At 41.1% G+C, this 15,332-nt stretch overlaps 1 protein-coding gene across 3 annotated transcripts in view; it reads right to left on the bottom strand.

Annotated features, from left to right (window-relative positions):
• Positions 1-15,332, bottom strand: part of GATAD2B (GATA zinc finger domain containing 2B) — an 87,959-nt gene that overhangs the window by 32,955 nt on the left and 39,672 nt on the right. The window contains exon 2 of one of the 3 annotated variants that reach the window (XM_045783777.2): positions 7,918-8,027. The exons of the other annotated variants lie outside the window; for them this stretch is intronic. Coding sequence (XP_045639733.1) covers positions 7,918-7,961 — 44 coding nt within the window. The 5' untranslated portion in view covers positions 7,962-8,027. The remainder of the gene's footprint in view (positions 1-7,917; positions 8,028-15,332) is intronic. 3 annotated transcript variants of the gene reach the window in all.

Consider the following 15,332-nt stretch of genomic DNA (forward strand, 5'->3'; position numbering starts at 1 on the left):
ACTCCAAGATTCCTTCCTTTTTAAGTGCTTTCGACACTTGGCCTTCAGGACTTCATGTATCTGGGTTCTCAGCCTACATTCAGGGCCATTTCTGCTTGCTTTTTTTTTAAACTGAGATACAGTTGACATATAGCATATCAGTTTCAGATATACATAATAATGACCTTTCATTTGTACATGTTATGAAAAAATGACCACAATAAATCTTACTATCCATCACCATACAGCTAATTTTTTTCTTATGATGAGAACTTAAGATCCACTTGCTTAGGAGCGCCTGGGCGGCTCAGGTGTTAAGCGTCTGCCTTCGGCTTGGGTCATGATCTCAGAGTCCTGGGATCGAGCCCCACATTGGGCTCCTGCTCAGCAGGGAGTCTGCTTCTCCCTCTGCCGCTCCCCCTGCTTGTGCTCTCTCTCCCCCTCTGTCAAATAAATAAAATCCTTAAAAACAAAAAAAAAAGATCCACTCGCTTAGCAACTTTCAAATACATAATACAGTATTGTTAGCTATGGTCACGCAATGCTATACCCTGCATCTCCGTGACTAAAAACCATCTCTATAATTTATTTTTTAACTAGAAGTTTGTACCTTTTGAGCAGCTTTACCCATTTCATCCCCCCACCCCCACAAGCAACCATTAATCTGTTCTCTGTGAGGTTTTTTTGTTTTGTTTCAATTCCACATATAAGTGAGATGGTACCTTTCTCTGTCTCACTTATCTGAGAATAATGCCCTCAAGGTCCATCCATGCTGTGGAAAAAGGCAAGACTTCCTTTCTTTTTATGACTAATATTCCACATTTATATTTGGTGGTCTGTTTACCACCCACTAAAATGTTAAGCTCCTTGGGAGAGGTGTTTTTTTTTTTCCTATTTTATTCAGTGCCTGGCCTGCTGAATAGAAGACCATATTCTGCATTTTTAGTTATTCTATTTCTTTTTTCAAATCTGTCTCCCCCAAATTATTTTTTCTGTTCTTTCAAAATCTTTGTACTTAATAGTTTAAATATACTTGTTTTATAAGCTATAATCAAGAGATGTATTATCCGAAGTTTCAGTTCCTACTGATTTTTATAACAGTGACTCTTCTTCATGGTAAATGAATTAATTGTTTCTTGTGCTTTTTGTCATTTTTTATCGGAAGACTTGTTTTCATTGGGACTTTATCTGGAGCAATCCTGTGTGATTTGGATTGTGGACCTGTTCCTCCAGAGTAGTTTTTATATGCTTGTGCCAGTTACCCCAAGGTAACAAAGGGTTCTTTTTTTTTTTAGTTTTTTTTTTTTTTTTTTAAACAAAGGGTTCTGAACAATTTTTTACATTTATTTCTCAGCTTGGGGATCTCCAGATGAAAATAATTTAAACCTGTATGAGTGCAGGCCCACACCTAAATTTTCAGGGTATATTCTCACCCATCCCTAATCAGAACTCACAGTGTGATAGAAGTTTCCCTGTCTCTTTGAACTAGAGATGGGATTTTTTACAGTCACCTCCTTGCCCTGAGAGCAGGAGCCACTAAGGGTCCTGGCCTTACAAGGGGTTCTCATCTCTAACTCTGCTCCAGGCCCAACGGTCTGTCTCTTGACTCCAAGGATTAAAGCATTAAATGGTTACTGAGACTAGAAAAGCCCCCAGAACTGTCATAGCATTAAGTCACATACACACTGCTCATTCTCAATTCCCCTTTCATTTGTTGCCCTTGAGGATTTTCCTTATTTCTTTCAAGCTTAGCTAAGCATTTAAAAGGAAGTTTGTTTAAAAAAAAAAAAAAGTTTGTTAAATTTTATCCAGTATTACTTCGTGTTTTGCAATGGAATTACAAAGGATTTTAAGGTTATACGGTCTGCCATAATCCAGAGTCAAAAATGACGATCTGAAAGTGTAAATTTTATATTTATAAATAACTACATTAGTATCTTTTCAGAGCATACAGGCCTCCCGCTTCAATAAACAAAATAATTCCACAGACCACTAAGTGCAAAGGGAAAAACATACTTTCACAATGGAGGAATCTTGCTGTCACCTTAACCCAGGGATCAAATTTGGCAGCGCAAACAGTGAGACTATCAGATATGATATGCCTCCTGATATGACAGAGTATGAAGTACACAGTATCTCCCACGAAGTATTTTTGCCGGAAACATACAACCTTCACAATGAGGTCTACTTTAAAAGAAATACAGATAATCAGAAAGTTAAATGATACCATATGGAAACAATATGACAAATCTAAAATGCAGAAGATGTTGCAAACAGAAACTGGTCTCTTCAAAAGTTGTTATGAGAAAAGGTATGTGATTGAACAAGAAATTGTTTCTATTTTTTTGGAGAAGCAACCGTATACATTTTCTATGGCTCTTATAAGAAACTATCACAAAGTCAGTGGCTTAAGCAGCGCAAATTTATTATCCTACAGCCTGGAAGTTAGAAGTGTGAAATGGGTCTTGCTGGGCTAAATTCAGGACACCAGCAGGCAGATCCTCTACATTCCTTCTGGAATCTCTAATGGAAAATCCACTGTCTTGCCTCCTCTAGTGAGATCCTGCCTGCTTCCCTGGTTCACGGCCATTTCTCCATCCTCAAAGTCGTCAATGACGGGACCCCCTCCTCAAGCTGTCATCTTTCTGACTCTCTTCCGCCTTTTTCCATGTTAAGGACCCCTGTGATTACACTGGGCCCACCTGGATAATCCAGACTACTATCCTTATTTTACGGTCAGCTGATTAGCAACTTTAATTCCACCTGCTATCTTAATTTCCCTTTGCCACAAGAAAGTGGAACATATTCCAGGTTCTAGTAATTAGAAAGTGGCTATCTCGGGGGAAGGGGCATTATTCTGCCTAACACAGCAAATCTTAAGGATCTAGAAGTCTAAAACTTACTTTGAAATGGTTCAGAAAAACCATGCATATGCTACATACCAATGAAGCAAATATGGCAAAATGTGTATTGTTAACTGAAGATGATAGTTACACAAGCTGTTCGTTGTTCTATTATGTTTTTATATATATTTAAACATTTTCAATTTTCCTGAAAATTGACAAGTTTTTAGATTGTTTTAACTGAAAAAGGTGGGGGGGGGTGCAAAGAGAACAGACTCCTATTTCAAACAGAGGCTTTAACTTGACTATAGAGAACAGGAAAGTAATGTGGCAGAAGAACACACACAGCGGCACTCCACTGAGCAGCTGTATGAAGGTGAAGTTCAGGCAACCCTCCTGAACTATGGATATGGTTACTGCTGGACGTGTGTGAGAGAACTCTGCCCCCAGTTCTTGGCACAGAGCTACTAAAACTCTTGTCATTTCCTAATTGATAAGAACGCTAGGAGCATCTTTTGTTCTAATGAAGGGCATCTGGGTGGGCGCCTGGATGGCTCCCAGGTGAGTGCTGGTCATCAGTCAGATCAAGGGTTGATCGGAAGCTTGAAACTTTCACTCTTCATCCCCATCCTCCAGACAGGGGAGAGGGGCTGGAAATGGAGTTAAGGATCCATCAAGCCTATGTGACGGGGCCTCCGTAAAATCCAAAAAATACGGGTGCAGGAGCTTCCAGGTTGGTGGACAGTTAGAGGGACTGGAACAGGGGTGTGCCTGGATGGAGCATGAAAGCACCTCCGATTCTATGAAATACAATATTTATGCAACGCCTACTACTTATTATTAGCATTATTCTAGGCACTGAGGATACAATGTTGAACAAAGTATCTTCCTGGGCTTAACATTCCAGTGGTAAAGAGAAAACAGTAAATAAATAAAACATACACATGTAAAGCAGGGATAAGTACCTTTAAAAAGATTAAGCATGAAAACGGTTAAAGAGCATTAGATGGGGAGGGAAGAAAACTATTCTTAAAGCACAGTCAGGAAAGTCCTATCTCCTGAATTAAGTGAGGAAGTGAGGTTTGCGTGTATCTCAGAGAGAATGTAACAAGTACAGCAAGAATACTGCTTGAGATGGGTGCTTAGTATATTTAAAAAAAAAAGTGTAGATGAAATGCCATATCAAAGAGGGAGAGTGGTAGGAAATGAGGTAGGAGAGGTAATCTAGGGACCAAATCAGGTATGACCTTGAATCAGGAGTATCAGTTAGGATATACGCCTTAAAAGAAGGAACAAGAGGGGTGCCTGGGTGGCTCAGTCGGTTAAGCGTCTGCCTCTAGCTCAGGTCATGATCTCAGGGTCCTGGGATCAAGTTCTGCATCGGGCTCCTTGCTCAACGGGGAGCCTGCTTCCCCCTCTGCCTACTGCTCCTCCTGCTTGGGCTCTCTCACACATGCTCTCTCTGGCAAATAAAATAAAATCTTAAAAAAAAAGGGAGAAAGAAGGAATAAGAGAAATACTGATGCACTGGATGTGAAATAGGAGAAAATTAATAGTCAAGGATGACTACAGGTCTTTTATCTCTACAAGTGAGTGAATGATGATACCTTCCATGAAAATGGTGAATAATGGGATGTCTGGAGTGAAAAATGAAAAGTGTAGCTCTCTAACATGGTAAACCTGAAATGCCTGAGACACAAGCTAGAGCTAAGAGGAGTGATTAGGGTGAAGATGCAAGTTCAGGAACCCTAAACATACAAACAGAGCATGAAGCCATGGGGGTAAAACAAAATCATTTAGAAAAAGTGAGAGCAAACGGAGAAGAGTCCAACATTTACGAATTGAAGAGAACACCTAGCAAGTTAAGATGAGGAGTGGTCTGTGAGGTAGGAAGGACGCCAGGAGTAGGTGTCCTGGAAGCAGAGTGACTTTTCCCCACAAATCTAAGTATCTCTAAAGATTTAAATATCTCCGAAATCTCTCCATTCTTTCAACTTTCCTGCCATTCTTCAGAATATCATCTTTTCTCTCCTAATCTATAGCAAATACTTTCCATGACCCTTGTGGTTTCAGCACATAAGGCTGCCCTGCCCCCGACCCATTCATTTTTAAGAGAGTCAGTAAAGTGATAGAAAGAAAGAAAGAAAGAAAGAAAGAAAGAAAGAAAGAAAGAAAGAAAGAAAGAAGAAAAAGAAAAGAAAGAGAAAGAAAGAGAAGAAAGAAAAGAAAGAAAGAAGGAAGGAAGGAAGGAAAGGGGAAAAGTGTGTTCTTACCATCTCAGCCTTAATATCAAAGACTTCCCATTACCTACAACAACAGCACATAGGTCCTTACATATCTGGTCCCAATTTACCCTTACAACCTTATCTTCTGCGACTCCTACCCCTAAGTATTTTAATAGGCCAGACACACCTACGTACTCTCTCATGCTTCCAAGTTTAACTGTGTGATATTTTCTTACTAAATTTTCCAACTCTTACTTTAACACTATACAAAGACATCTCTTTTATGAACAGGGTGACAGTGTGTACTACTCTGCGTGGATCAGTACCAGTTTATACCTATCGTCCCTCATCACGCTAAAACGCATCCCTTTTCCTTCTGGTAAGTGTCTCAGTTTAGAGGGGTAAATTTAGATGGTCACTCTATGAAAGCTTCCCCATTCTCCCAGACAGTATTTTTCTTCCTCGGTGTTCTCAAAACATTTTGAACATGTCACTACCTGTCTCATTACTAAGTTACTTGTCCATTTCCCTTAAAAAATTGTGAGATCCCAGGTCAGGAACCATATGTATTATTCATTTACTTATCTCTTGCACCTAACCTATACGCAACAGGCACTCAAAAATTATTATGTTGAATGAATTCCTGGCTTCAAAGATCTCTGTCTCTTGCAAACACTCTGAGAGGAGGAGCTAGGAAGAGGAGAGAAAGGGTGTGGGGTTGGACAGCCAGCCCAAGACTGGAAGCCAATTGAGAAAAGGAGTAATCTGCTCCAGGATTAACAAGAAAAGACCCTACAAGGAGTACCAGAAACTTCAACTCAAAAGGGTGCCTGACTCCAAAATGCTTCCAATCTATTAGAGAAGCATATTACATGCCTTCAAAAATTCTTATTTTGGAATTATTACAAAGAAACACCACCAAGTTACACATTTTAAAAATGTAAGCACGCTACTGGAGTCCAGAGCAAGACTGCTCAAGTCCAGGAAATATTTATGGATCTGGAATATAATCAGCTATGCATATTGCCAACCTTAAGTGGCAAATACATAACTGAATAGTAAGCTCCTTGCCATATCTCTCTACATCCCTAGTTGCTGACAAACGCCCTGCTCAATGATATGTTCGATAAACATTTGTGATGATTAATGTAACTTACATTCGTTTTTTAAGTTTGCAATGTACTTTTAAAAGGTATTTATTTAAGATTTTATTTACTTATTTGAGAGAGAGAGCTAGAGAAAGCACGCACACAAGACGGGGAGCAGCAGAGGGAGAGGGAGAAGCAGACTCCCTCCCTGAGCAGGGAGCCTGATGCAGGGCTTGATTCCAGGACCCCAAGATCATGACCTGAGCTGAAGGCAGATGCTTAACCGACTGAGCCACCCAGGGGCGCTATTTGAGAGACAGAGAGAGAGCACGTGAGAATGTGCGCACGTACACGTGAGCACAAGCAGGGGGTAAGGGCAGAGCGAAAGAGAGAATCTCAAGCAGACTCTGCACTGAGTACAGAGCCCAACACGGGGCTTGATCTCATGACCCTGAGTTCATGACCCAAGCCAAAACCGAGTCAGACGCTCAACTGACTGAGCCACCCAAGTGCCCCAGTCTGCAATGTACTTTTTACATACATTATGTTCTATGTGATCCTCCCAACATTCCTATAAGATAGGCAAAGTAGTAAAACTGTCTCAATTTTATAGATGAAGAAATGAGACTTCCTGCGAACTGCAGAGGAGACAAGCTGTTTCCAGCTTGCCAGTTCCAACACAAAATCATTTTCATTTCTGAAGAACAACACTATTCAAAGTGTGATCCAGGGACTGGTGCTGGCCTGTGAACTGTTAGTTACCACTGTGCAACAAGATAAACTCGAGAGTAAGAATTTAGAAACTTTTATTTTAATTAGTCATTTTTTGACTGTTGAAACTAATAATAAAATACTGGGCTTACAGTCTTGTATACCTTTTTCTTATCTTCCTTTTCTATGTAATTCATTTCACTGTATTGGTCCCTGCTGTATAGAAAACAAAACGAAAAACTGGTCCTTTCCCACAGTAGGTTTGCAGAAATATGTCTATAGAAGACAATAAAGACCAAGGTGTGACCCATGGATGGCTCCCAAGACATGTTTTGTTTTGTCATTTCTCTTTTACTTTAAGTCAGTGTTTCTCTAAGTATTGTTTTAGACTACCTATACCAGAATTAATACAAATATTTGTTTAAAATGCATTTTTCCAGGCCCATTTAAAAATAATAAACTGGAATTCCTTAAGCAAATGATCTGCATTTTATGTTTTCCTGGTGATTATTCGGCACTCTATACTTTAGGAATGATTGCCACAGGGGCACTTGGGTGGCTCAGTCAGTTAAGCGTCTGCCTTCAGCTCAGGTCATGATCCCAGGGTCCTGGAATAGGCCAACGTTGTCAGGCTCTGAGCAGGGAGCCTGCTTCTCCCTCTCCCTCTGTCCCTCCACCCCCCGCCCCTGCTCACTCTCTAATAAACAAAAATCTTAAAAAAAAAAAAAAAAAAGAATGATTGACCTAAACCTTCATAAAAGAAACAGGAAGTAAGCAACCTAGGGTGTATTGTTATTAAATAAAGGAACAGGAGGAGTGAGACACATTTTTCCAACCTCCTTCAGAACTTATCTATAAAACTTCATTTTTCTTTGTGCAAGATAGAACAAATGTAGGCTTTCTGTGGGAATATTATTAAAATAACACTTAAAAGGAGAAACAAAGAAAAAACTTTTTCATGTTTTATCCCAGGGCACTAATAACAACGGGGAGAGGGAGAGAGGAGTTTTGAATGGTTGAGATCTTTCTCACTGCTCTCAAGAATATCTCCTAGGTACATTTCATACACACCGTTTGGAAGAGCCTCTTCTCAAACCATTTTTCAGGTGATACATTCATCACACAAATCTGAGAACAGTTGGGAGAAAGTGCACTTCAGCAGGAAAAGTAGCAAGGTGTGTCTGGGGGTAAAGAAGAGGCAAACAGGAGAAGAACAACAACAGTTGAGTGATGGTTAAATACCAAAACTGTGGGCTAAGAACCACAGAAACAGTATTTCATTTAATTCTCAGCACATTCCTGTGTGGTCCGTATGATCCCCACCCATCCTATGAATGAGGTAACTGAGACCTAGGAAGACTACACAAAGCTGCTAAAGGTCACACAATAAATAGGAGAGTCACAGGAAAACCTAGGTCTAAAGGCGCTTGGCTGGCCCAGTCAGTGGAGCACGTGACTCTTGATCTTGGGGTTTTCAGTTCAAGCCCCACATTGGGCAAAGAGATTATTTAAAGATAAATTTTTCAAACATTTTTAAAAGATTTTATTTTTTTGACAGAGAGAGCAGGTGGAGCTGCAGACAAAGGGAGAGGAAGAAGCAGACTCTCCACTGAGCAAGGAGCCCAATGTGGGGATGTGGGGCTTGATCCCAGGACCCCGGAATCATGAGCTGAGTCAAAGGCAGACACTTAACCACAGAGGCGCCCTTAAAGATAAAATCTTAACAAACAAACAAACCCAAACAACAAACCCCCCCCACAAAATCTAGGTCTAATTCTAGTACCTAGGATACCCCCCTTCCACCACACCAAGGATGGCCAGTGTAGCCAGCTTTGTATCACTGATAGTGGTCACCTATAATATTCTGTTCCATCAGTAAAGACTTTTATTAAGTTATTATCTTCCATAGGTACAACATATGAGAAAAGCAGCACACACATAAACCACGTATTTACCACACCCATACCCTCATAAACAGACTAATAAAAGCCAGAGGCTGTTGAATTCATGGCCTGTGAAGGCAACCACATTTTTGCACTTTGAGGAAAGCTGGGAAGTGGTCATGACAGGGAAAACAGCAGTGATCTACAAGCCAGAGGAAAATCTCATAAGACTTTGGCCTCACAAAAATTTCTCCAGAATATACCTCAGAATATTCACAACTCTATATACTAAATTAGTCATAACAGAGAAGGGAGAATGTTGTAAGCAGTAGCCCAGCTTGGTATTTATTCCACAAAGAGGAGGCCTAATAAAGTTTCTCAATGACAATCCATGTACTTTAAAGGGACAAACATAATCACACATATAAATTCCATCTCAATAGTGCTTCAGAGATTAGTGGGCTTGTGACCTCTACTTGCAACTGTACAGCAGGACGAATGGCCATTTGTCTCCCACTGAACTGCAAGCAGACTGCACTTCCAGGTCCTGCAGGGCAAGGATTCTGTTCTGCGCATCTTCAACCTACTCAAATGCAAACCAGACAGACAGCTGAGCTCCTTCCACGTTACCTGATGCCTCCTATTGCCAATCATTCCCAGCAATTAACTCTGCACTTTCCCAGGATGCAACCTCTCTACTTCAGTTCCCTTAAGGAACTCACACGCATATAAACCAAACTACAAAACAAATTCCTCAAATCGGGGTAAGAGCCCCTAAGGGGTAACAAAATGGCTATACAACAGGTTTCACCTTAGATACTACGAAGAGAGAAATTATCTCCAAATGTACCATTTTGCTGGATCATTTTAGAGGCTGCTTCCACACAGTCCTAGTGATAGCAATCTCTAGAATTCAGCAATTGGTGAGATAGTATGGGTGTGGACAAGGGCTCCAGAAGAGTATGCATCAATGTAGGTATCTGAGCTCTATTAACTATTTCTCATATGGAGGAGATCTAGCTAATACTGAACCAAAAGCGACCAGCCTACTCTCTACAAAGGATAGAAACACACAGGACATATCACACCCTAAAGTGCTTATCATACTAACAATATATCTGGCAAGGTTGGAAATAAATCTGGCCAATCAGAGAATACAACCTGACACAACTGTAGAGATGCTGGCAGATTACTGCAAACACCCCTAAAGCTGCTACAAAAGCATCAAGCCTGTAAAGAAAGAAGCTGGGGTCCAAAGAAAAGTACAATTCACTTTTATCAACTTCCTGCTGAGCTAAGACTTACACCTCCAAATTAAAGATACAAAAATTACATGTATGACACTGAATTAGAATTTGTCTTAAGCTCTTCTTAGGGAGAGTATCATGGATCCGACTACTTAAACTGATCTATACCGACAACAAAAGCACATTAATCCTTTCACCTAAACTCCACTGTGGTTATTATTTTTAAGATTTTATTTTTAAGTAATCTCCACACCCAACGTGGGGCTTCAACTCACAACCCCAAGATCGAGAGTTGTGTGCTCCTCTGACTGAGCCAGCCAGGCGCCCCTTCACTTTGGTTTTTTGACACGGTCTCCATTTGCTTATTGCCGGTTTCCTTCCCCACTGATTTTTAAAGTCTGTGGAGTGAGGACTTGGCTACTTTGTTCACTGCTACATCACCAGTTCTCAGGTAAGTTCCTGACACTTGAAAATCATTCAATAATTATTTGTTAAAAGAATAACTGGACCCTTGATGCTGTTTTAGCAGGGGATGGGGAGGAGCTTAAGACTGAGCAAACGCTAAAGAATTCTAATTTCAAGGGCAGAACGGAGTAATTTCTACTATTTCAGGATTATTCAGCCCCCTGAATAGATGAAGATTTCTGATGGTTATTCTGTGCATAAACATCTTCCCATTTCTAAAGCAAAGAAGCCTCAACCCCCATACAATATCCCCACCCTATTCTAGATGGTTAGCCAAGTCTTGGCTTCCCATTTTTCACTTGGGTTTGTGGGCTACAGAAGTGAGGGGATGAATACACATGCCACTGCCACCCCTGGGGTCACTTCAGGGGAAATTATGGATGAGGTACACTATTTGGATAATTAGCAACCAGGGCACCAAGGGCCCTAGAACAGTGTTTGTGACTATGATTTAGAGTGCGAGATTAACAATACAGAGCATCACCAACAGAGAAGACCTCAAGGCCCTTAAGCTTCTCAGCTGACTTCTTGCTATTTCAATTTATGGTATAAATTTGATCCACCTTCTTGCAATATGTTTTATCTTCCATTATTACTTTTACTGCCTGGTCTTCTCTACTCTGCTCTCTTAACCAAGCCATTCTGTCCCAATCTTCCAGGAAAAAAAAAGTCTCACTTCTACATATGCTTGTACCACACCCTCCTAAAACACATTCCCATGTTAATTAAGCCTATTCAAGTACTTATTCTTCTGATGTCTGGATGATATTGTTGCCCACTGCCCATCAAAATTATTTCTCCCTTTTTTCCACAGTAATAGAAGTACTGGCCACATGGCTATTCAGCTACACTACACTTCCCAGCCTCCCCTGCTGTTAGGCTAAATTCTTGCCAATGGAATAAAAAGGAAATGATGTGTGCCACTTCCTGGCTAAGAACTATAAACGGTAGGCAAACTCTCCCCATGCTCTTTCCTCTTCCCATTGGCTGCAACCCAGTTTCAACCCTACAGAGGAGGACAATACCCTGGAAATTGATACCCCTGCTAGAGGCATTGGCATCCCTGGGGAATTTGTTGGATATACAACTTTCAAGCCCCACCCCATACCTATGAATCAGAAATGCCGGGGATGGGGGCTGGGAATTGTGTTTTAACAAGCCCTCCAGGTGACTATGTCCACGAAAGCACGAGAACCACTGTCCTAGGGATCAGTAGAAAAGTTCATGTAAAAGAAATGGAGTTCCTGAACGACCACTTGAAACAGCAGAGCAAAAGGAACCACCTACCTTAGGCAATTACATGAAAGAGATACTTTCTATATTGTTTGAGCCATTGTATTTTTGATCTTTGTTGCAGCTGTTAGACCCACTCCCCGTTCTCAAAACTTTTTGGCTTCAGGATCACTTTAAGAGCACACTTGTAAACATCAAGTACTCCAAAGAGATTCTGATTATGGGCTACAGCTATCAACAGTTCATATTAGAAATTAAAACAGAACTTTAAAATGTTAATTCATTAAAAAAAAAAAAAGCTCACATTCCAAGCTAACATGACACATCCTTTATAGAAAAATAATTCCTTTCCCCCCAAAAAGAACAATATAGTGAGAAGAGTGGCATTATTCTTTTTTTCCCCCAAATCTCACGTGCGGCGTACTTCCTCACTGACAGCTGGACTGCCACAGCTGCTTCCCTGCTCAATCTGCAGCCCCACACTGCACTTACTTGTCATGTCTCCTAGGTCTCTCCTCCAAACCGTGACCATTTCTTACTCTCTTCACCTTCACATTTTTTTTTTAATTTTTTTTTAAAAGATTTTATTTATTTATATGACAGAGAGACAGCCAGCAAGAGAGGGAATACAAGCAGGGGGAGTGGGAGAGGAAGAAGCAGGCTCCCAGTGGAGGAGCCTGATGTGGGGCTCGATCCCAGAACGATGGGATCACGCCCTGAGCCGAAGGCAGACGCTTAATGACTGCGCCACCCAGGCGTCCCCACCTTCACATTTTTAAAGATGTTGGTTTCTAAGTGCCATTCTCCAAAAGAAACTAGAGTTCCAGGGCACCAGGGTGGTGCTGTTGGTTAAGCATGGCCAGTTTTTTGGTAAAATGCTCCTAAATCTGGGTTTACCTGATGTTTTCTCATCAGACTGAGGTTATATATTTTTGACAAGAATATCACAAAGCGAAGCTGTATCCTTCTCAGTGTATCCTATCCGAAGTGCTGATGCCAGCACGCTGCACTATGTCATTAACTGCAATCACTTGACTGAGGTGGTGTCTGACAGGTTTCTGCGCTGAAAGTTACCAAGAGGAGGTACTTTTGAGGCTATGCCAAATCTCATTTTTGCATCAAACTTCCACCCACTAATTTTAGCATTCATAGACAGTTCTCATCTGCAACAATTACTAGTATTTGCCTAATGTTGCCATCATTCCTTCTATATTTATTAATCTGAATTTTACTGTAATAAACAGGCATCTCCTATTTATTCAAATTTTTATTTATAGCAGCACGGACTTGTGGATATTTATTTTATCCTATGGGTTATAACCCTTTACTATCATTATTTATTTTGTTCTTCAACTTGTCCCAGATCTGGTTGTTGGAAGCTCCTTCATGTTGGCTTACCATTTTTTCTTTTTAAAGCATTTTGTTACTTTCTGATACCTATGCAATGGTTCAGGTCCATATGATTTCTTCTCTGCCCTAGTCATTTCTCCAAGGAACTCTAGGTGTTTTGTGTGTGTGTGTGTGTGTGTGTGTGTGTGTGTGTGTAAGATTTATTTTTATTTGGGGAGGGGGGAAAGAGAGAGTGTGTTTCTGCACAAAAGAGTGGGGGTAGAGGGAGAGTCTTTTAAGCAGCCAGCCCCCCACCCCCCCACCCCCAGTGCAGCTCAAAACTCATGATCCTGGGATCAGTCTTGGGACCCAGGATCACAGCCTGAGCCAAAACTAAGAGTTGGATGCTTAACCAACAGCACCACCCTGGTGCCCTGGAACTCTAGTTTCTTTTTGGAGAACGGCACTTAGAAACCAACATCTGGTGTCAAGTGTGCTCATTGCTGGGTGCCTGGATGGCTCAATCAGTTAAGCGTCTGCCCTCAGCTTAGGTCATGATCCCGGAGTCCTGGGATCGAGTCCTGCATCAGGCTCCCTGCTCTGCGGGGAGCCTGCTTCTCCCTCCCCCTCTGCCACTATCTCTCTCTGTCTCTCACGAATAAATAAGTGAAATTTTTATTTGATAGAGAGAGACAGCAAGAGAGGGAACACAAGCAGGGGGAGAGGGAGAAGCAGGCTCCCCACAGAGCAGGGAGCCCAATGTGGGGCTCCATCCCAGGACCCTGGGATCATGACCTGAGCCGAAGGCACATGCTTAATGACTCAGCCACCCAGGTGCCCCAATAAATAAAATCTTGCTACAGTGGTGTCATTGTTTCCAAGTCCTCTCAAAAAAAGGAAATATACGTAAATGTGCACACACACTCATCCGTATTTATTTCTATCTCTATCTGTATGTGTGCACATGTGCATAAATACGTGTATATATTAAAACTCATGAGTTCATACTGATATCAGGGAAGGGTATTCTAACAATCTTTTCAAATGATCAGAATTGTGGATATCTTCATCTTTGATATACTCAAAACTCAATACAGGGGTGCCTCGGTGGCTCAGTCGGTCCAGTGTCTCTGGATTTCAGCTCACGTCATGAGATCAAGCCCCTCATTGGGCTTTGTGCTCAGCAGGGAGTCTGCTTGAGGATTCTCTCTCCCTTTCCCTCTGTTCCTCCCCCTGCTTGTGCACCTACCAGATCACTCTCTCACTAAAATAAATAAATAAACCTTAAAAAAAAAAAAACTCAATTCATGTGGGCAAAGGACGTGAACAAGAAGATATATTAATGGCCAATAAGCACATGAAACGATGCTCAACATCATTAGTCATTAGAGAAATGCAAATTAAAACCACAAAGAGATACCAATTCACACCCATCAGGATGGCTATAATCAAAAAGACAGAGAATAGTTAAGTGTTGGTGAGGATATGGAGAAACGAATCCTGGTACAGTACATTGCTGGTGGGAATGTAAAATGGTACAGATGCTCTGGAAAATGGCTTGGTCATTCTTCAGAAAGTTAGAATTATCAAAAACACAGAATTATCATATGACTCAGGAATACCATTTATATGTAAATATTCAAAAGAACTGAAAAGATGGATTTAATCGAAAACTTACACAAAAATGTATATAGCAGTACTATTTGCAATAGCCAAATGTCCATCAACTGATGCGTGGATAAGCAAAATATGGCATATTCCTATAGTGGAATATTACACACAAAAAAGAATAAAGTACTGCGGTGCCTGGGTGGCTCAGTCGGTTGGGCATCTGACTCTTGATCTCAGCTCAGGTCTTGATCTCAGGGTTGTGAGTTTAATACCTGCTGCAGCATGAATGAACCTTAAAAACATGCTAAGTAAAAGGAGCCAGACAAAAAAGGTCACATATTGTATGACTCCATGCATATAAAATATCCACAATAGAGAAATCCATCAAGATAGATTAGTGGTTGCCAGATGCTAAGGGGAAAGAGAAATGGGTGGTGATGGCTTAATGGGTATAGGTTTCCTTTTCGGGCGATGAAACTGTTTTGGGATTTGATTAAGATGGTAGTTGCACAACACTGCAAATGTACTAAATGCTACGGAATCGTACAAATTAAAATGGTTAATACTATTATGTGACTTTCATCTCAATTAAAAAAACAAACAGGAGTGCCTGGGTGGCTCAGCTGGTTGAGCGTCTGCCTTTGGCTCAGGTCATGATCCCAGGGTCCTGGGATCAAGCCCTGCATCGGGGTCCCTGCCCGGCAGGAAGCCTGCTTCT

This window comes from Ursus americanus, chromosome 2 (assembly GCF_024610735.1).
Source record: "Ursus americanus isolate L20-20 chromosome 2, mUrsAme1.1.p, whole genome shotgun sequence".
NCBI lineage: Eukaryota > Metazoa > Chordata > Mammalia > Carnivora > Ursidae > Ursus > Ursus americanus.